Consider the following 24134-nt stretch of genomic DNA (forward strand, 5'->3'; position numbering starts at 1 on the left):
ACTTTGTGGTGCCATATACCGACTGTAGGGTTGATTACAGGGTTGTTGCTCCCTAAAGGGAAGATTGGAGTGCGGAGGGACTATGCATGCATGAGGGGTTGTCCATCTATACGGATGGTTCTAGGACCATGGATGGTACGGGGGTGGGCGTATTCTGCGAGGAGTTGGGGATAGAGCTATCGATAGGGCTGCCTGATGGATGTGTGGTTTTTCAGGTTGATATTTCGACGGTGCTCATGGCGGTGGAATGGTCCGCCACTAAACCGGTGGGGGAATGCGAACTGGTAATTTTTGTGTTTGGTAAACTGGCTTGTTGAATTCTTCATTTTTTTTATTTTCATCTCCTCTATTGCATTCATTCATATTATTAAAATATGCATAACATTAAAACATGAATATCATTTTCTTTTATGCATTAAAGTTAGATTATATACACTTTTCAAACATTTTAGATCTTCTATATTTGTTTTAGATCTTGTATATTGGTAATGACTGCTTACGCTTGCTTGACAAAGAAAGTGCTATAACGCATATTAGAACTTTAATATAGCGTTGAAAAACATCTATTTTTTCTTTCCATTCAAAAACCATACAAATTTTTAATACAGCATCAAAATGTTTGTGGTCTATAAAACTTTAAGAAAAAACGAGAAAAGATAGAGTTAATCGTGTTGACTTTTTAATACCTATACGAATACTATCCAACAGAATTATAAAATATAGCCATGATAAAATTTCTTCAATGCTGTATTTAAACTTTTAACTGTAAATGTTATTTAATTTTAGTTGAATGTTGGTTCTGTTATTAAACTTGTTTTTGCGAAAATTTCGGAATATTTTTGTTTAGTTAGCTACCATCTGTATCGAACTAATTTATGGAAAAGTTAAGAACTTTATATGTTTTGCAGTATTTGGAGTTGCATATGTCTGTTAAACTCAAACCGCTGCTTCAATCGAATTTAAATTAAATAGATTTGACTAGCTTCAAACGAATTATTTGACTAGAAAAAGAATTTTTTTTTAAGAAACTTATGTCTTTCTCTTTTTAAAACCACCTCAAAACTACTTAATTTTTTTTAAATACATACGCGTGTTCCGATACAGTCATCAAATTTTGTACAGAGCAACACTGAATATTTTTTTATTGAAAAATCATTAAATACATAATTTATTGACATTGTTATATAAATTGAATGAACTAATATTAACAGTTGCGTTACCATCTGGCGTATCTCAAATTTGTAATCTTAAAAACACTGGCGAAAATATTTTGTATATATAATTTTTAAAAGTGTAAAAACCACTTGTAATATATTTAATGTTTAAAATCTTAAATTTTAAAAAATAAAATGCGTGTATGTATCTATATCAGTATTTTATGAGTATGTATGTATTTATATTTTTAAAAAGATTTGTTATTTTTTTATAAAACTTTAAATTGTAATGATTACCTGTATTTTTCATTAAACAAGCTTGTCTCGCTTATATATTTTTCGTTGAACAATAGTTTGGTAGATCTGATTGATTAATTGAATTTTGAAAATCTTTCTATTTTCTTTTTTCTTACATAATACTTATGTATTATTTGACCTCAATTTTGTAATTTTCATTTTAAATATTTTTTTTCTCTATATACATTTTATTTTCTTCTTTTCTTCTTATTTTTTCAAAAATTAAAATTTGAACTTGTTTATCACGTGTAAAGATTTTAATAAATTATGATGTTTTTAACACTCAGGTTATAAATTATGTATATTTTGTATATATTCAAAGGTATGTTATGAGCCAGAATGCAAGCTGTTGTTAAATTTATTTCAAATTTAAATTGCAACATTTTCTGTGCATACGTACATAGTACCTACACATATGTATATATTATATTGTATATGTGTGTAAATTTTATAAGATTATGAGTGGTTATTATTGATTTGATTTCTTGGAAAAAAAAATTTAATGATAAAGTAATTTTAAATGTAAATTTTACAATTCAGAAATAAATTTATTTATAATAAATTTGTTCCCTTTTTCTTTGAAAAATGAAATAAATAAAATGAATTTCAAAATAATTTTTATTATTTTTCTAATTCAAATGTTATTATATATCTAAGTAAAATGTGCATGTTAATATACAAAATTAATTTTAAACTGATTAATAATTCTTTTCGCATATATTCCATTAAAATATTCAATTATTGTTTTTTAAATAAGTTTACTTCTAATATTTACAATAATTAACAATTTTTCAAAGTCTTTTTATACTAGGAAGCTTCGTTAACACATATGTATGGATAACACTTCGTGCCTTACATGATGTACATACATATACAGTTTATCTTATGTGTGTGCCTATACTTATGTACTTTTATATACAATATTTATTTATATATGTATGTATTATTTACTAAAAATAATTAAACTAATTTATAATAATAACTGCAATATGCTAAAAATTAAGTTTTATAATACAAATTTGTAACAAAAAAATGTAGCCGATAACGTTTAGAACCCGTGCTTTATAAAATGACACATTTACTTTTAACAGTTTCCCTTTTACAGTATCATTATTAAAATCTAATAAAACCGAGATCAATTGAAATACGTAGTATTCTTTTATTACACTGTCTAATTTTGCATTAATTTAGGAGAAATTTCAAATTAATAATTTTCAAAAATGTTATATTGATATTAAGTTTAAATTTTATTATTAATTAATTACATTATTTTTGTTAAGGCATAAGAAATTTGTGTTTTTTTTTTCGGTAAGAGGATGTTTATTGTTACATATTTTTGCTTTTATAAAAGTTCGACAGATTCTGTAATTTCCAAAAAAAAATTTGTAGTACTTCCGTTTAAGGTTTTATTAACAGCATTTCTTTCTTTATAATTTTTTATTTCATGCCAACATCAATCTTAAAATCAGCATAAAACAATCGAATTGATATTCTGTGTTTATATCTTACATATTTCATTATTAATTTTTTTATACATATATATACATATATATATATTCATTTGAAATACATATACGCGCATATATATGTGAATCACATCAGTTTTCTGGTTTATCAAAAGCATAATTATGTGGTAATATAATAATTAACTGATTTATAGCATTGGATTAATTTTGATTGACATGAAAAGAAAATGAAAAAATTTTTAAATTGAAAACGCATATGCATACAGAAGTAGAGGAAAAGTTATATCATTTAAGGTCATTGACAGCTGCAAATTTGCACAGCATTCGGTCTAAAACTCAATTTTTATAAAATGAAAAAATCTTGTAAAAAAAAATGAAGTATAGATTTAAAATAAAATTTTTCGCGAGCATATGGCATTAATAACGCATAGCTACAAAGTAATCATGTTTTTCCTACATGCTGATGCAATCTTAATGTTGAAACCTGGTTGACTAAATAATGAATAACATTACTTAAACTAAATAATGGATATTTCGAGACGTTTTGCTTTACTTAATAAATGAAATACCTCCAATAAAAAATACTTAGTGCGATTTATTTCAGTTGTCAAAAAATTCGAGTTAAACGAAATAAACGAGGCAATCATTGGCCTAGTGTCTTTACTTCTTTAAGCTCACAAGTAATTTTATTTGTTTTTAAAGCCCTTATTATGAATCGCATGCATTGAATATTAAATGTAAAATTGTATATACATACATATTTACAATTATGTAGATGATTGACAGAAATGATTGCTTAGTATTTTGCTGTGAAAATTTTACGAACAAAATTTACATTTTAAATATTGCAATACAAACAACAAAGCGCTTGATTACTTGAATTTGTATTGAAAATGAGAAAAAAACTGTAAATTGAAATGCATTAACAGAGAAACAACATTAGTTTGACAGTATTCTAATTGAATTAGAAAATGAGTTTAAAATTAAACTCAATTATTTGCTTACGTCAATGGGTATATACTTCATTAATTGTTTTTTAATTTTTTTTTAAGCGTATCTCTTATTTAGCAAGTAAAGTACATTTCAGACTTTTCTCACTTATTGTTCTCTATTTGCACTTACATATATTTTCTCTTTAATCCTGTAATCATTGAAATATTTGATTAATTAACATGAATGGTTTGATTAATTGACATGAACTTTGCAGCTTACAACTCTTTTAGCAATTAAAAATTACTAATTCAATTATTAATCTATTTGCAGTAGTCAAAAATACATAAAATTTGAATTAATTTATAGTTAATTACTTTTTTTTCATACATACACATGTACGAATGCATGTATGTTTATTGAAAATATAATTTCATTTGGTTTCGTTTTCTTATAACTTTTCAAATCTTTCAATTTAATTTAAAGTCAAAAATGAGTGTTTATTAAAATGGCTAGTATACATACATACTTAAGTTCGTAATCTTCATAGTTTTATTTCTGTGTTGTAATTAATAAAAAAAAATATAAACACGTTAATGTTTTTATTTTTTTTTTTATAATTTAATTACCTTTAAATATCTTGCAACATTTAATGCTATATACAGCATGTTAAAAAAGCTTTTGTGAAAAAGGAAAATCGTGAACCTTAACGGAAGAGTTATAAAAATTATGCAACTATATTGAACTTAAAAATATTTTCCAATTATGTGAGCGTTAATCTATGATACTAAATAGAAATTCTACATACTTAATGCATTTTTTTTTTAAAGCTCTTACAAGATTAGTATAGAAAAAATAAAATCAATTTATCCAGAGAGAACGTGGTTGATAAAATCTTTGATAACATTGATGTTGTCCATGATCTTGCATATTTAAAACTTAAACAAAATTCTTGCTTTTTTTTTATTATTGAAAAAGTTTAAGGTTATATAAGACCGGTTTCATTTGTTTTTAGTTAATAATAAAATGAAACGTACATACATATGTATTTATAAATGTAGAAATATAGTTTTATGTCAAATACTAAACAAATGTGAATTTTTTGGTCATCTAAAATTTTTTAATAGGCGTAATATCTTAGGTAAAAATGTGTGAAATACATACATATATATGTTTGTGTAATATGCATAAATATACGCGGTTTTATTGAATGTATAAGATGTAAAAGATATTGATTTTATATAATATGTAAATGTCAAAACAGATGTTTATTGCACTCATGATTTAATATTTTAAACATAGATTTATGCAGCGTTTAAACTTAAAGTAAAAACAAATATTTACATGATAATATAAACGCTTTACTTTTGTTATAATCTCGTATCATTAAGATGTGTATTCGTATACGAGATAAACCCAGACAAAGGCAACCAATGATTTCAGTTTATAAATTAATTGGCCAAATTTATAGAAGAATTGATTCACTCACTGGTCCTTAGAATTTGCTTTAATAACAAGTTATAAATCACTACATAACTATATAATTGGCAAGACAAGCTCTATCACAGATTTGGTTACCTTATTACAATATTCATAATAATAAACTTGAGTCGATTTAATAATTGCGCTTCGTCACCTTCCTATGGGAAAATTCTATTTTTCTCCCCCAGGCTCAAATAAATTGACTTACCTTATGACAGGATGTTATGAAATCTGATTTGATTTCTACCGATTTTTTTAATAAAACCGTCATCAATTCTAATCTTAGGTGTTGTCTTCTGATATTTTCGTAGCCCATTTTCAACAAGTTCGAGAACACATTTAATTTAACTAACAAAAGACACGATTAAAAAGCTCATAATTGCTTTTAGTTATTATGTATTATTTTGATCCTATATTTGATGGGAACTTAATTAATAATATATGTATTGTAATTTTAGATAATCTGTAATATTCTGATTGATTTAATGCAGTTTTTAGTTTAAAATAAATCAATATTTTTAAATTAATATTAAGTATAATATATGTATGTTTGTATTTGTAATATGTAAAATAAAAATAAAAAAATAAATACACTCATATTATGGAGTTGTCATCTGTTTTCGCATGACTACAAAAATGTCAAACTGTAGTAATAAAAGAAAAAACGCTTTTTAAAATTAATTTTGTTTTAGCTTTACAGTTCAAGTCTACTTTTTATATTATAAAAGTTATATAGCAAAATCAACCATATCTGCACTAAAAAACATCTTTGAGAATTTTATAAGAAATGATTTTTCATTATGGGCCAATTTCCAATATTCTGTATGACAAAAGGGCCACAAAATAAAACAATTAATTCAATTTTTAAGGTGTATAAACGTTTATTTATTTTTTATTAGAAGTACTGGGAGCTGAGTGACACTGCTTCTGTTGAACAAGTCCTAAAATATTGGGTTGCATATTTGTAGTAGCCAATCGTAGAATTGCAAGTTTAAACCATAATAATATTTTAACAATTCGTTTTAGAGGGCCGCACCAAAATAAGAAAATGGTCGCATGCGGCCCACGGGCCGCACTTTTGACATCCATGATTTAAACAAAAATATTTTAATTTATTTTAAAATGAAGAACTTTTTCTTATTTCTTATACAGTTTTTAGTATGTACATACGTACGAGTACATTCTATTTTTAGTATGGACATACATATAAGTACCATCAAATGACATTCTCCTCAATTACCAAATTGTATATAAATTTGATATAGCACTCCATTAATGTATTTTTGAAATTTTTAATGTTTGTATTATAAGAGCAATTTGTGAAAATAAATAAAATATGTATAACTGTATTTATACAGTCATTTTATGAATGCACTTAGATGTTGAATTCGTATGAGAAATAAATTACAATAGTAAACTAATTTTGATTTTCCTTTATCGTATATAGGCATAATTTAAATCTAAATTAATTCAAATACATTTTATTCAGCAAATAATGCTTTTTTACTTCTAATATTCTAGGAAAAAATATAAAAATAATTAAAAAGTTATTAATTTACATACATTTTAGCATTGAACCTAAAAAACTTTAGATTAACGCAAATAATAATTTTTTTCTATTTTATCCGATTAGAGAAATTTTCTAATTAATTATTTATGTATAAATTCGTTATGTACTTACATAACTACATATATATTATGTATACGTAATTCAAATGAGTATAGTTAAGAAATAATTAATCTTTTTTATACCATCAATTCCGTACAATCAATTTACCTTTCTATATACATATATGCAATTAGTTGGTAAGTCAGAATTTTATGCAGATTATATTCTATATGGCAGCAACCTCTTTGCTCTATTCTAATATAACAATAATTAAATTAATTAAAACTTAAATTACTTTATACATTAATTATAACAGATAATTATTTATTTTTCTGTTTCTTGTAATTTAAGAGTAACATATGTAAATGAATTTATTTAAAATAACTTTTTTCATATCGTTTTATTATCATATGGACATGCGATTTTAATTTTAAAAGTACTGTCATAAACAAAATTTTAAAATACAAATACATTTTTGTTATAATTATAATTTTTAAAATTAGTAGGTGAATTATGGTATAAGCGTATATAAGTAAAATGTTTTAAAGAATTTTCACATCAATAAAATGTTTTCAGTTTTCTAAGTTTTCTTTAATTTGAAAACTTTATCTGCATAATAAAATATACTTACAATGGTCATTTTTTTGAATCCTTTGAAGGAAGGCATAGAAGTGCTGCCTCAACACCTTAGATTAAACCGAAAAGTCTCGTTCATTTTAGTTATTTATCCCAACTCTCTCCTCTATTAGTCGAAAGGCCTCAATATTTATATGCATCTTCAAATGTGGCCATCATTTATTATTTCATCATTTACTTCAGAGACCCCCATTTGAATTCCTATAAATTTCACTATTGCGGACATACCACACTACACTTCACAGGATCATTTCTGTAGTAAATCTTCGTTATTTTCTGAAGAAAATTTTAATTTTTATATAAATAGGAAATGAGATAATATTATTATAGTTAATTTTAATTTGATTTCGAAAAACTTAAACGCATCAAAGCCAATATAGTACTGAATATTTGCTAATATTTTACAAATTCGCGTTACATTAAAAAAATTTTACCCAGCCGAGATATTGTGAGGCAGATTGGATAAGCAAAACAGTCACAAAACTTCAAATGCCCCTAAAAGTACGAGAAAATTTTAAAGTACAATATTTATACCACTCCTTAATAGCATTATTAATTATAAACCAAATTTAATTCCATAATAATATAGGTTCGGAAAAATATGTTGTTAATAAATTAAATAAACAAATGCAATACGCACATGAATGTATATCTCTTATAGCGCTTGTGACGTGTTTTGTTACTCGGATTTCATTCCGAAAAATGTAAATATATAGGATATTGAAATTAAGTTTAAAAATTTTTCTTATACATATTACACTTCCTTCTATCAATTTTTTCTCAATTATTCTTGAAAGTTAATTGAAATTTAATAGCTTTTTAATTTAAAATTTATGAATTTACGTAACCTTATATAAACTCTAAAAATTATTATTTTTTTTTTGTTAAAATGAAATCAATTTGCAATAGGTTAATGAAGAAAACTTAATTTTATTTAATACAAAAGTTTATAAGATTACAATATAAAAAAAAAAAAAAACAAAAATGAATATTTTCGATTATTCATTGAACTTCAATTTCGAAAAAAATTTTTTCTTTTATTGTTTCTCTGTTGCAAAACTTGTTATAATGCAACATCCACTATTTTCTTTGTAATATAATACATACATTTTTACACACTTATGTACGTCCATTTATACCTAATACGATACGATTGACCTTTTTTGAGCAATACACAATTCCTTCTTACACTTAAGACAACTTTATTTATTATTTTCTCTTCTTTTTTTATATTTTTTATGAACTAATAACAATATGTAGTTATTTTAAAAAAGCCAAACAAGAAATACGAGTACCACTTTCGATTTCATTCAGTAATATGTATACCGGCTTATTTGGCATACTTACAAGCATTATTAAATACAATATAAAAATACATACAAAAAAAAACTATGGATCAAAAGTGAGCGATGTTGCAAGAGAGCTTTTTCCGAAATAAATAATATTTTAATTTATAAAGTTTTGGTTGGGGCAATCCTAAATTTTTTTAAATTTCATTTTTTAATACTCGTATACATTTTGAAGTTATAAGAAATTTTGATACTCGTACTGAAATTTTCTACGTAATTAGACTTTCAAATATTCTATAATTATCTCCGCCCTTCTAAAAGTTATTGTTCCTCAAAAGTCTTAAGAATGTACGTTTTTGACTATTAATTGTAACGAAACTACAAATATTTATTAAATACCGCAAATGTAGAAGGATATCGATATGCTTCTTCTACCGCAGCTTTAGTTGAAAATTAAAATGACAAAATATTTACCGTTATCTAAAAGCCGTTTTTTGTTTTCAAAATTTTTGACATCGTTTTTCTTCTAATTAAGTCGTAGCTTTAGCTTTTAGAAACTAATAAATACCAACCCCCTTCAAGTTACCACCTTCAGAAATTTTGTAAAGGTAAGCTTTTCAAATCTTTATTGAAAATGAAAAGATAATCGTAAATGTTATGCTATCAAAAAATATTATTATTTATCTTAAATCACTTGTTTAACCGTCGAACTATGTTAAAACTTTTTCCTTTTTTTGCGCAGTAATTTGACATATTTTAGTATATAAATAGAAGTATTTTAATTAATGTACTAGATTAATTTTAAAAACAGTATATTTTCACTTGTTAAAAACACCATTGGCTTGAAATACCAACTGTTTTTCACTTTACATACAACACATTACACACCAACGGATACTTTTTCAAAACGAATTACAACTTTACACACGAAGTCTGTTTTGTTTAATTTAATGTACATAACCTGGCTTCTAGCTTATAAAAGAAATCAGCTTTTGAAACGCCTCTAAACAGCCTTTATCATATTATGTATAAACCATAAACGCCTCTATGTATTATTTATTTTATAGAATGAATTTCAAATTTAAATTGTCAAAATCGTATGTTTTGATATTCGCATATAATTTTACTTTTTTTTTAATACCATAACTTCTCTTGAAACTTTTCAAATTTATGCCAGTTATGCAGAAAATAGCAAAAAAAGTCAAAAACTAATTTCGTAAATTCATATGAGAATTGAATATTCGCCCAAATTTCTGAATAAAACATTTTGTTGGATTTAACATTCTGGAATATTTGATTGTGTTTCATATTTTACTACTTCATCTATTTCCCACTTAAATTTGACGTCAAACTAATTACGAGTTACCACTTATATTTGATGTCAAAATGATTCCGAATTATTGAAGTTTCACTGTTTATATACGTATGTGTGTATATAGATATCTTGTGTTTCTTTAAATGGAATTATAAAAAAAATCTTCCAAAATTGTATTTTTTGTTTGCATATTTATTCACACAATTCAATGTACTTACATAGTATAATATTTTTTGAATACATACAATTATTATGATCAACAATAATTATCAAATAAAATGGAAACAATATCTGTGTTTAATTTTCTTAATAATTCTTAGAAATTTTATAGTTGTCGAGGTTGGACAAATACTTCGAAGGTAAATTTTTGAATTAACTAAATTTAATATTTATATTTGGCACTTTGTTCATTTGCCTTAAAGCGGCAATAGATGCTACTTTACAGAGCCCTGGTAAGTATAAGGCCACCGCATTAAAAACTTTTTCCGAGCTGCTTCAATCGAGTCAACTTCGATATAATTCGTATATTTTTCCTCAATTTATTGTTCTTTTCGTTTGTTTAATATTTTCTTATTTGTATTATTTTTTTATTTAAAAATCATTTTTTGCATAACTATAGTTAAACTTTAATAATTAAAGATTTTACTTTTGTAGATTTATTGTTTAAATGATATTAGTTGTATGTACGAGTACATATATGCAAAAATGTATTCAGTAGCAACAAATTATTATTTCTATACTGCGTTTTTTTTTAAACTTGGAATAATTTTGCATCATAGAAACAAAATTTTAACAATGTTGTAGAAATTTAGACATACTATGATTTTCGAACGTACTTTTTTTATCCAAATATTCTATTTTGGTAAATTTCAAAGTTTTGATTTGTTAAAGATATTTTGTACTAATTCTAAGTTAGCAATAATATATTAATATATCTAATATTTTCTTAATATAGAAACATGTTTTCAGTAAAGGTTTGTGTTAAAAGGAAAATATGCTTCGAAATTGGTCAATTTAACCTATGAAAATTTTTCTTTTAAATGGCAATGAGGAAGGTGTTTGCCAATTGATTTTCTATAAATTTTATGAAATACATTTTTAATAAAACTTATTTTGAATACAAGCTTCCTTCTTTTGGCAATTTTTTTTTGTAAAAATTAAAATAAAACACCAAAATTTTTCTATAAAAAAATTTTTTTACGTATTTTTAAAAATGAATGACTTAAAACGTAAACAGGACGGTGATAACTTTTTTTTCTTCATACAAACTCTATCACTATAATGAGAGAGCAACTCACAACAGAGTTATAGTGCCCTCTTACCAGGGCAGCGCTTTTTTATTTATTTTTAAGTTTTCTATGTTATGTTAACTATTTTTAGGTTTAAACCTTTTTATGAAAAATAAGGAAAATATATAAATAATAATAATAATGAAAATCTGATGTGGTCAGCACATAACCGACCGCATTGTATATTGTCTAGTTAAGTGAAAGAGTTACAGAATATTATAAAAATGTCTGTTAAAAACTTCTTTCCAATTTTTAGGACATTAGTAAGCTTATAGTTAACATATCTAGAAAAATGTAAATTTGGCTCTTAGTGGAGTTTCGCTTTGTGCTACCCGAATTCCCAGAAATGCTCGCCAGTTAACCAGAACTCAAATATTAAATTTCAAGAAATTCCATCAATTCGTTCCGTATTGGTGAAAAATGTAAAATCGGCCCGCAAATCAGTTTTCGAGCCCTGATCTTTCCAAAAAATTTATATGTTCATTGTTTTAATACGAGGAATTCATGTATTAAATTTCAATGAAATCGGTCAATTATATCCCTTTATATACGCAAAAATGTATATTTGGCTCGTAGTAAACGTCCAGTTGCTGATGCCTGATTTCTTCCAAAAGTTAGGAATTTTAGCGGACGGTCGAGAAAAGCTTATATATGAAATTTCAGGTAAATCGGTTGAATACTTTCTTCAAAATGTTCAAAAATGTCAAACAGGCCTGCTAAAAAGTGCAGTTCCCGAGGTCTGATATATACCAAAAGTTGATCATTCCGTGCCATGGTGGAAATAAACCTGTGTATAAAATTTCATCAAAATCGGTTCAGCAGAACTTGAGATATACGCGTACACGCGAGATAAAAAATAAATAATTATTTATATTAAAAAAATATTAATATACGTGTATACTTGCATGTACATATGTTTAGGCACTATAATGTGTACTAAAATTAAAAAATTTAATTTTTTAATTTTTAATTTTATATATGTACTATGTACATACATACATATGTTCCCAAATATTCAAATATACATAGGTATGATACAAAAGTATGATCACACTTAATTGACAATAACACTTTGCTTTCCTCTTTTACATTATCAAACAGTAATTAACCTATGATAATAACAGGTTGCTTACCACCAATAATTGTCGTAAGTGTAGTCAATTTGTATAAAATAAGTACCGATGTATATGAACATGTACTTGTGCAGAAACGCTCTGCTAATGTGTTAAGCTCATATCAATTTATGAAATTTGTTATTAAATTTTGTAATTATATGCAAATTTTGTTATGAAAGGGTTACTAAGAAAATTTATACAAAAGTTTTCGATTTCAATTTTTAAGTTTTAATAAGATATTATTTTAAATTCATATAATATGGTTAACTAGATGAAATATTTTATAAATAAAATTAAAATAGGGTTAGCATGCAAATTTTAATTGCATATTTTATTGGGACGGTACGAAATGTGTCCGCTACGGAATTTTTTTTTGTTTGATTAATTTGCTTAAGAAAATTCTCTTCATTTTTCAGAGAAATTTAACAGGTGTTTGTAGTGGTATATATGAAAAATTAGAATAAATTAACAAAATTTTAAGTTTTCACTTTTTAAAAGGACTTGTAAAATTTTAAAATGGTTATTTTGTTCTAGATGCGGAGCTTTAACGATTATTTTTACTTTTTATTACTTTAAACAAATCTTATATAACGGGAAAAAGTTTATAAAAAAATTAATTTTGAAGTTATTCAAAAAATTTCATATATAGGAAATAAAGAAATTCCTCCCCTTCATGCGGGGGGTATAAATATATATTGAAATAAGTGAACAAACAGATAAGTGTACTTCATGAAACAAACTAAACATTGAACATCTAAAATCATTGAGCTTTTGCTTCTTAATAAAACTATCGCCAATCAAAATATCTGAAATTCTAAATGGTAGTTTATAAAATTGTATTCTTTACACATTCACCCTGTATAATACCGTGTTAATTTATTGTTTTAGACTTTAATTTTTAAATAATTTCATAATTTGCATGCATACATATATGATAATTTATACCAATTAACTAAATATAGGACTAATCAAATTATAACTAATAGCGAATAAATTAGAAAAAATATAATAAATTAATTAATTGATTATTAAAAAATATAAATTATAAAATTAGAATATTCAAATTAATATTTTGCTAAAACATTACAATTATATTTTTTTCGAATAAAGAAATTTATAATTTAATCTCGTTCAGATAAAAACGTGAAAAAGTTTTTCACGTGTTTGAGAGCTGTTGAGCCAATAATGAAATCAATAGTATTCAAGTCTTCTTTTTTAAAAATTGCATTGTATCAGTCCATGAATTGGTATAAGTCTAAGTAGTTGGTTCAAAATGAATAAACTGAAATTAAAATGTTAAAAATAATGATAGAAAGTACTAAATTTGAAATGTTAAATGAATTTAAATATTTTTGTTTTAAAAATTGAGTTGGAAAATAAAAACATTTTCTTTTACATTTTATACTTACAACATCAATGTGTTAACAGCTTATCAGAAAACAATTGTAAATGCAATATCAGCATAGTTTTTAAAATGAAATATAGTCATCATTCCGACTGCATATATTCGATCGCATTGCATACGTAATAAGGGAGGTTATGTGATGTCACCAAATTTCGGATGTCGAGTATTTGTTGGGAACGCTTTTCTCCATAGTAGGGTGCAATTAAAAAGATAAAGATATTAAAGTGCAAATAAAACTATTTGTAGAGAGATGTCGGTCTGTCTGTCTGTGTGATGTTTTTGAAAAAATTAAAGCTCGGAAACAGAGACTAAGATTTGATTTTACATTTTCTACTATATCTACAGAACTAATTCATGGAATTTCATTGAAATTTGATATTTGAGTTCTGACTGTTACCGAAACTAACTGGCGACCTTTTCAGGAAATTCGAAATGCATAAAGCGAAACACTACTAACAGCCCAACTAACATTTTTTGAGGAATGTTAACTGAAAGCTTACTAGTGTTCTCAAAATGCATGTAGTTATAAAAGAAATGCTTAAAATGCATTTTCTGTAACAGTGCTATTATTTTTATTTTAATTTTCGGTTTCTTCAAAATATTTGAAGTTAAATTATTGCATCTTACAAAATAATAAAAATAGTAATAAAATCAATACGCCCGCGAAAGATTAATAAGAAAGGCCACTTTGTCGCATTTTTTTTGAATATTTTTGTCAATTACTTACATTTTCAATTGACTTTTTCAGGTATATCTTTCGGACTTTAGTTCTATTTTCATTATTTTGTAAGATATGCTACCATAACATTGGGGCGACAAGATGACGGTTACAAAAAATTAAATATACCATAAATATATTTATATGTAAGATTTCTAAAATTCCTATTCCGATATTTATATTGTTCTGGAATTCCTGTTCCGATTTCCGCAAAAGTAAATTGAATAATTATTTTAATGTTAATTAAGACACGTCAAATCAAACTACCCCATATCTTGATAAATATGTACCCACAATTTTTTAAAAAAATTCCCATATTTACAATCTTAAAAAATATTTCTTTTGAATGTTCAAATAAAAATTAGAAAGTCGTTATAACTTATATAGAAAATATTTTATAATTTACGTTGGTGTTACCATTTAACAACATCAAAATTTAAGATGTAACTTCACAAAAATCAAAAAGTTATTTAACGTAGTTTTTTTTTATTTTTCTTCATAGATAATGGCGGTAGTTGAAGTTAGAAATGGCTTCAAGTACTATGGGAACCCGAAAAAACCAGCTATAATATTGAATGGTCTAAATATGACAGTTATGCGGAGTAGTATGTAAGTATATTTTTTCGACAGTAATCAAACAAAAATTACTTTATGACTAATAAATTTACATGAAATTGATTATATAAATAGGATGTGATTTTGTAAAAAAAGAATTTCATGAATTATAATTTAATTTATAATTTTAAACAAATTATATTAGATTGTATAATACCAGCTTATTTAAAATATAATTTAAAGATTAGTTTAGTGTTATGTAAAATTTTTGCTAAATTCAAATCTTTGTACAGGAACAAATTTCAAAATTAAAATTTATAATTCAAGAAAGATATTTACGGGATAATTAATATGCATTGCAACTTTAAGAATCATCAATAATTTTTATTTTTTACCCATTTTATGTTATTACTTATTATACATATATTCTATAATGAACATAATTATTATTAATTAGTTTTGTATTGTAACAATTTTAAAAAAGTTAGAAATTCCAATTTTAAAAAATTTATTACTAAAACGATCACGATTCAACAGTAGTTAAAATCAAATTATATTCAAAATTGAGACTGGATGAAAAACAATTCTAAAGAAATATTATTTTTATATTCTAGTTATGGTTTACTAGGTGCTTCAGGTTGTGGAAAAACAACACTTTTATCCTGTATTGTCGGTCAACGTCAATTAAATAGTGGTGAAATAAAAGTTTTAGGCTTAAAACCAGGTTTACCAGGCAGTGGTATACCCGGACCAAGAGTTGGATACATGCCACAAGTAATTATTCTAGAATGAAAATTTATTTTAATTTTTAAATTTTGAACTTCTTATAATATTTAACAGGATATAGCTTTAGTAGAACAAATGTCAATCAAAGAAATAATTTGGTATTTTGGTCGGATTTATGGTATGACAGATGAGGATATATTTGATAAATTTATTATGTTAAAAAATTTACTTGAATTACCGCCACCACAAAGACTAATTGGAAATTGTAGCGGAGGTCAACAAAGACGAGTCTCATTTGCTTGCGCAATGATTCACATTCCAGAAATATTAATTTTAGATGAACCTACAGTGGGTTTAGATCCAATATTAAGAGAAAGGTATATTAATTCATAATTATTATTTTTGAGTTATGACAAAGTACATATGTATTTATAATTTTAGAATTTGGGATTTTTTAGTAGAAATAACAAAAACAACTAAATGTGCTATAATCATAACAACACATTACATTGAAGAGGCTCGCCAAGCAAACTGTGTAAGCATACTTACTTAAATAATTTCTGCTAATATTTCATGTACCCTCATGAATAAGTTATATGTTATTTTTTAAACTTTTAACAATGAATTTATACTAACATCTTGAACTCTTTGAAGTGTTAGATATATAGTGTCTTATTAAACATTCATAATTATTATATTTATATAGAATGCAAAGCACATATATAATATATATACTAAATATTATATCTAAATATATCATGTATTAAATACATATTTTTATATCTTCTTATATAGATCGGTTTAATGCGTAGTGGAGTTTTATTAGCTGAAAATTCCCCAGAAGAAATACTGACAAAATATGGGTGTAATTCAATTGAAGATGCATTCTTACTTTTAAGTCAAAAACAGGGTAAATCAGACGAAGCACAAAAATCAATAATAAAGGAACAAACACAGAATTCAAATACACCCATTCAAGTGATAACATCTGAAACAAATGAAAAAATTGCAACGTTACAAACAGGGGAAGAATTTCGATTCAAAAAAAGAATGTCATTTCAAGAGCAAAGAGCACCAGGCTTTATAGGCACATTTCATTTTACTTCAACAAGACGGATGAAAGCATTATTAGCTAAAAATTGGGTTCAATTTGTTAGGCAGTCATCGTAAATAAATATTTATTATTTTATTATACATACATACATACATAGTTTAATATAATTTATATATGCATAAAAACAATGTACATGAAATTATTTAATTTTTCGATTTGTTATTTATTTACACATAATTTTTTTTTGTTTCATATTTTTAGGAGCATGGCCTTTGTTTTTATATTTCCACTATTATCATTGATTCCCTTTTTTTTGGCTATTGGGAAAACACCAAAAGGCATTGAAATTGGTATAGTGAATGAAGAAGCCAGCTTACAGCAATGCTATGATGAAACACTTGTCACTGTTACTCGATTCAATGATTCTTGTGAATTTTCAAAAATTTCGTGTCGTTTTATGCAAAATATTGATCAAGATATTACAATACCTGTTAGTATATTTATATAATATATGTACATGTATATATAAAAATATTTTTAATTAATTAATTATATAAGTACATAATATTTAAACAAAAAATTTATTCCATCTATAGGAGCATTCATATATAGATTAATATGAAATTATTTGTAAATAAAATGGCGTAATCGATGGCGTCCAAAACTTTTAAATATTTAATTTAATATTTAAAAAACACATGAGTAAATCTTGTGTGAGTATTACGGTTTATTCAAAAGAAAACGTAATATGTTATTCCTTTGACGTATGCACTTTTTTCAGAATTATCTGAAGTATCTGAATTTAAAATAGTGCCATTGTTGATAGCGCCACCTTTTCTTCGAATATTTCCAAGTTATATACCTAACACAGCCAAAAGTGTAGCCTACTTCCAATAAAAAGTTAGCCAATAAAAAATTTTTTGCCTTTTAGTTCCCCTTACTCCTGAATCCGCAATGCAAAACCATCAACATTAAACATTGATATTATTCATGTGCATATAAACAAAACTAATATTCCTACATACGTACATACGTACACAAATGTAAACTTTTAATTTTTAATATTTTTACATCTTATGTAATTCGTATGAGAGGAAGATATTAAATTATTTGCATGATTTCTTAAATTAAATTATTCATTGTAAAATAATTATTATTTATACACATGTCCAATACAAGCTCTCATAGTTTCAAATGTACTGTATATTTTAATTCATTGTATAATCTTCCATTTTAGGTATATTATAGTTCGGAGGCGGAAGCATATAAAGCAGCGAATGAAGCACAGGTTGCAGGTTACATTCGTTTTTCACATAATTTTTCAGAAGCAATGCAATCTGTTTTAGATGAAAGACAATTTACTGAAGATTGGAATATCAATAACTTTCAAATATTGGTACGCCTAGATATGTCAGGTAAATACAATCTGCAACTACAACATTGTTTTAAGCATTAAGTCATCTGTTTAATATAAAATTTGCAATTATGAAAGGATTTCCTCAAAAATTTTGGACCGTCTACTAGAGAATTATTTATAAAAATATTTCCCATTTTTTTTTCTAAAATTAAAATGCTTTTAATCACCCACTTAAAATTTTTTTCAAGATCATTGGCAAACTTTCAAAAACTTTCTATCGCATTCAATAGACAATTTAAAGAAATGAAGTTAGACATGATACACATAAAAAAATACATGCATACTTCTATAATGATATGAAGGTCATTATTATTTTTCATATATCCATTTATAAATTCAAAAAACGTGCGTATGTTTTCCTTATTACATTGAAGTAAAAGAGAGCTAATAAATTCAATTTCATTTCAATTAGCAAAAAATTAAAATAAAATAAGAAATACATACATACATACATATGTATGTACATACACGTATACATACATATGTAATTAAATGAATAAAACAAACAAGTCTTCTTTTTCTATCGGCAGATTTCTGAGCAGTGTTTTACTGTCTTGTTAAACTTTAAGTGCAAATTTATGTTCTGAAATAGAATTAATAATATTCATTCACCGATACTATTTAGTATCTAGAACTTCTTTCCTTAAAGTTTATAAAATAATATTTGGATTCAATAACCAATAAAAGATAACAAAAACATAATTATGTTTTGCACAATTCAATGCAATTTTTATGTAGGAAATACTATATTCTTACATAATATAAAAATAAGACAAACAATGTGTTTTATACATAGATATATGTATGTGTGTAGAAAGTAAACAGTATGCAATATTGAGAGCCAAAAAAATACCAAAAAATACTATGATTAACTTAATATTTAAATTATTTTACTTGATATTCAAATTAATTAACCTGTAATATTAAAAAAACTTCAGATTTTATCTGAACCCCCCACAAACACTAAATGTATATATTATCTATGTACATATATAGGTACTATAACTGTGCGACCAAAGTCGTATCTCATAGAAAAATCTAATTTCATATTTTATTTTTAATTTTTAATTTTGTTTTATTAGATCAACAAATTGCATATCATCTCGAAAGGAAGCTTCATGAAGCTTATAAATCATTTATGCAAGATATTATGGTTGATTGTGGAATACCGAAGCATTTTGCAAATATTCCCGTACACTTTTTAAAACCAATTTATGGATCATTTGACGAAGAATATCAAAAATTTATAATACCTGGAATACTTATAACGTAAGACAAAAGTATATAAAAAATAATTTAATAACTCGTATATGAACATTTGCAATTATTTTGTACATTTTTTCGTTGATTATTTTCTTAATATAGAATTGTTTTTTTCATCGTAACACTAACAACAGCATCGACATTCATTAGTGAGCGTGCTGACGGTATTTGGGATAGAACTTTAGTCGCAGGTTTAATTCCTTTTAACATACATTTTAATTCTTTTGAAAGCGTTTGATTTTATTTATTTATTTTTTTTTTGTATAAATTAAAGGGATATCTACAAGTGAAATGTTATTGGCTCATATCATATCGCAGAGTTTAATTGTAATAATACAATGTTTTGAGGTAATTTTCTTTGTAGCTTTTGTATTTAATGTCCAAAGTAATGGTGATTCAGCTTTACTTATTTGGTTGCTGGTGTCAATTGGATTTTGTGGAATGTTATTCGGTAAATTATATACACATACATACATATATTTTTTTTGAAGAACCTCAATTTAATATTGGAATTTTTTAGGATTATTAATATCAATATATAGCACGTCACACACAGTTGCCAATTTTGTAACGACAGGAGCATTTTATCCTATGATAATTCTTTCAGGTAAATTTGCTAATATTATTATCATTTTATGCATACTTTAATGTTTATAATTTTAAAAATCAATTTTTTTTTTTTGACATTTTCTTAATTATAAAATTAATATTTGATTTGCGTTTTGTATATCTCTTTGTAGGCATATTGTGGCCATTGGAAGGAATGAATTCATTCTTAAGACATGCTGTAAAATTACTTCCATTTACATTACCTATAATTTCAGCTAGAAATATTATAGAAAAAGGTTGGAGCATAACAGATTTAGATGTGAGTAAAGGTTTTATAGCAATAGGAATTTGGATTTTTATCTTTGCTGTACTTTGCGTATTTGGCCTTAGGCGAAGATCATAGTTTTAATTTTTTTTATATAAAGTTACTTATATAATATAAGTTAAATTATATAATTTAAGTCCATTATATTATATAGTTCATCTTTCACTATATAGAAAATGTTCACATTAAAAAACCATTTATTGAAAATTATATATTTTAAGTACTAGCGAAACTTTGTAATTTTTAGTAAGAATTTAGTAATCTAAAAAAAGGTGATAAAAATGGATTTCTTTTCTTTTTTTTGTAATTTTATGTAGAAAAAATTATTTCAAACTACAATATATATATAGTATTTTATAAATTGGAAGTTTTAATTTGTTTTTAAAACTTTAAAATCTTAGGCAGTTATTTGTATAAAAAAAACAACTTATTTTTAGATAAAATTTAGAAAAATAAGTGAAGTTTGATTCCATGTAATTATTTAAAAGGGATAAATTTCTATAAAATTTAATAATATAACTTTCTAACCAGCCAACAAAATTCTGTTTAACAGTTCAAATAATGAAATATAACTATTACCATAATAATATACTGGTGTGAAAGTCACTTGCTATATATGTGCATACATATGTACATGCATATTTGAAATTTTAATATAAAAACTACGTTATTTGAAAACTAGGTATAAATTTTTCAGTAAAAATTTGAAATCCGGAAATTCAATGGCCCATCGTGTTGAAACAAATATTAACTTTTTGTTTTTGAATCAAAATAAATTTTCCTTTTTAAAAAATATTGAGAAGTTTTGTGATGTTTCTCTTTTTCCAAATTGTTTTTAGTGGTAAGTTTATGTACGATTGTATTAGTTTAATTTTCAATAAACTCTGTAATAAAAAAAAATTTCTTGCCGTTTTAAATCTAAATTAAGTATGTATATTGAAGAACATAAAAACCATTATGGCACTGCATCATTTAAATATCGGTTAAATATTTTTCTGGTTTTCCGAAACTTATTTAGAGCTCTCACTCACTTGAAGGTGTTTCAGATGGGGATGGTGTACCTCAACTATTTTCCAATTTATCGAACATTTATAAATCTGACCTAAAAAAAATAACAAATAGAATTTTCACATATTTTACATAGTCTAGAAAATCGTACACATTCATTTTTTTCAAATCTGTTATGGTATTAAGAACAATAAATAAATGATTCCTCTAATTAGCTATTTATAGTTTAAGTTCGATTTATTGTTATACTAAAAAGGTTACAAAAACCTTATACAAATGGTATTAAGACTAATGAAAGTAAAACAACGCTAATACAATAATTCAGTGTCTCCAACTTATTTATACTTATGACTAATTTAAAAAAAAATATATTTATATATATAAATATATATATATACATACATATATATATCAATATATATAATTGTATAAAATTACTAAACAAAGCTAAAACAAAATAAAAAAATAAAAAAAAAATAACTCTTAAAAAAATTAAAATAATATTAAAAAAAAAAAATAACTCATAAATTTATTTTTGAAACAAGATAATATATAAAGCTAAACTAAAATAAATGATGTTATGAAATTTAATGAAATTGTTCGAAATTGGTGCGTTCTTAAAAATAAATTATGAAGGATTGTTATTTTCATTTTCTTGTTAGTTCAACTTTCTTGCTCATTTATTTTTGGAATTTCCAAAAAAATTATTGAGCAACAAAGCGCATTTCTACCATAGAAAGTGTAAACTTCATAATTTTTTTAAAAACAAGCATTCTGCAAGGTTTTTTCTTTAGAATTTATTTTCAAAAATTTACAATTTTTTTTTTTGTTTTACAACTTAAAAAAAACTCCTTTTTTTATTTGTTGATTTTTTTTTTTCTTTTTTTTTTTTGGGACACTGGTACTATTATATTTAGATAATTTTCTTATATTTAAATTCAAGACGTCCGGCAGTCTACAATAGAATATTTTCAATTAGCATTAAATTGTTTTTATTTTTTTCTTGCTCTGCATGTATTCAAATACAAATTATTTAAGCATTTTATCAAGCATCAAAGAAATAAATAATGGCGGAAAAGGACGAGGTTAAGAGACGTTGCATTTCAATCAAACAAAAAAAAAAAATAATAAAATTAAATATATATACTTAAAAAGTTTCCATTTATTTTATTCAAAATTTTCTACAGAAAAATATTGTATAAGTATGGGAGGGCGAGAAAAAAAAATTGTTTACCATTTTCTTTTTTTTTTTAATAGAAACAATTTCTTGATTGAATCGTATGTATATTTACTTTTTTTTTGTTTTTAATTATAGCTTAAAATAATTTTTGAGACTAGATCCTTTATAGAAAATAACTAGACGTCTTTAAAATAATAAAATGATTCGCACTATAATGTTCTTATTTGTATTTTATTTATTTAGTTTCTTTTATTTTCTTTTTTTGTGTTAAATCGCATTTATAAACATTTTTGAATTTAAAATGAAATTATGAGAAAATCGAATGAATTTTTTTTTTATGTTTTTTTCTTTTTTTGTAAACTTCAATTCATAATATATATATATATATATATATACATATATATATATTGTGACAATTTGGATATCTATGTAAAAAGAATATTTTTATTAGAAGTTTATTTTTTTACTATAATATTATAATAATCGAACAAATGAAAAAAATAAGCTTTTAATTTGCATTATTTTATTTGCTGATAAGATTAAAAAGATCAAATTTCAACTCAATTTAATGTTTGTTTTTAGTTTAATGAACTTTCTTTTTAGTTGGATGATGTTTTAAATCAAGTTTAAAAATTACTTTTTAATGACTTCATTTTATTTTTGTTTTGCAATTATTTATTTGTTTCTTTTTTTGATTTTTTTTTTTTGGTTTTTTGTAAGGATAGGTTTATTTCCCATCTTTTTCTTTTTATTTATTGAGAAAATTGTATCGAGAAATTTTTATAAGAAAATTTTAATGTTTCTTTGCTTGTTTGGTCCTTAAAACCTAAAATATACATACATTATTAAAAAGGAACTTATTATTATAGTTTTTTTTTATTTTATTTACCAATTTTTTTTTATATATATTCATTCTTTAAATAATTTTTTTGTTTTATGTCTTGATTATATATAATCAACTTAAATTTTACAAAAATAATTATAATAGTAATAATAAAAAATTATACAAAAATAAAAAAATAATAAAATAAAAATAATTTAAAAAATAAGCTAATTTTATGCGTATTGATTACAATTTTTTGTGTTTTTTTTTTCTTTCTTTTTAAATATGTATATAATTATATAACGAAAATTACTTTACCATTTTACATTAAAATAAATCTTAAATTGATTTTTTTTATTTAATTTTATTTTTTTTTTATTTTTTTATTTTACAAATAATCAATTAGTTATACATTATGTAAATATAAAATTTGTCAAAATAATTACAGAATATGAAACAGATGAGAAACATATAAAAAGTTTTACAGCAATAAATTTTGTAGTTTCCGGTAAGGAAAAAAACTTTTTCT

The 24134-nt window shown here is 24.3% G+C and overlaps 1 protein-coding gene across 2 annotated transcripts in view; it reads left to right on the plus strand.

Annotated features, from left to right (window-relative positions):
- Window positions 1-21485, plus strand: part of LOC129609122 (ABC transporter G family member 23) — a 30058-nt gene extending 8573 nt beyond the window's left edge. For both annotated transcript variants that reach the window (XM_055521016.1, XM_055521006.1), the window contains 12 exons: window positions 15208-15314; window positions 15875-16034; window positions 16101-16363; window positions 16428-16521; window positions 16782-17152; window positions 17302-17530; window positions 18278-18455; window positions 19540-19726; window positions 19823-19911; window positions 19995-20171; window positions 20241-20327; window positions 20461-21485. In XM_055521016.1, coding sequence (XP_055376991.1) covers window positions 15211-15314; window positions 15875-16034; window positions 16101-16363; window positions 16428-16521; window positions 16782-17152; window positions 17302-17530; window positions 18278-18455; window positions 19540-19726; window positions 19823-19911; window positions 19995-20171; window positions 20241-20327; window positions 20461-20672 — 2151 coding nt within the window. In that variant the 5' untranslated portion in view covers window positions 15208-15210 and the 3' untranslated portion in view covers window positions 20673-21485. The remainder of the gene's footprint in view (window positions 1-15207; window positions 15315-15874; window positions 16035-16100; window positions 16364-16427; window positions 16522-16781; window positions 17153-17301; window positions 17531-18277; window positions 18456-19539; window positions 19727-19822; window positions 19912-19994; window positions 20172-20240; window positions 20328-20460) is intronic.
- The last annotated feature ends 2649 nt before the right edge of the window (window positions 21486-24134 follow it).

Source organism: Condylostylus longicornis, unplaced genomic scaffold (assembly GCF_029603195.1).
Source record: "Condylostylus longicornis isolate FDR11 unplaced genomic scaffold, ASM2960319v2 ptg000004l, whole genome shotgun sequence".
Taxonomy (NCBI): Eukaryota; Metazoa; Arthropoda; class Insecta; order Diptera; family Dolichopodidae; genus Condylostylus; species Condylostylus longicornis.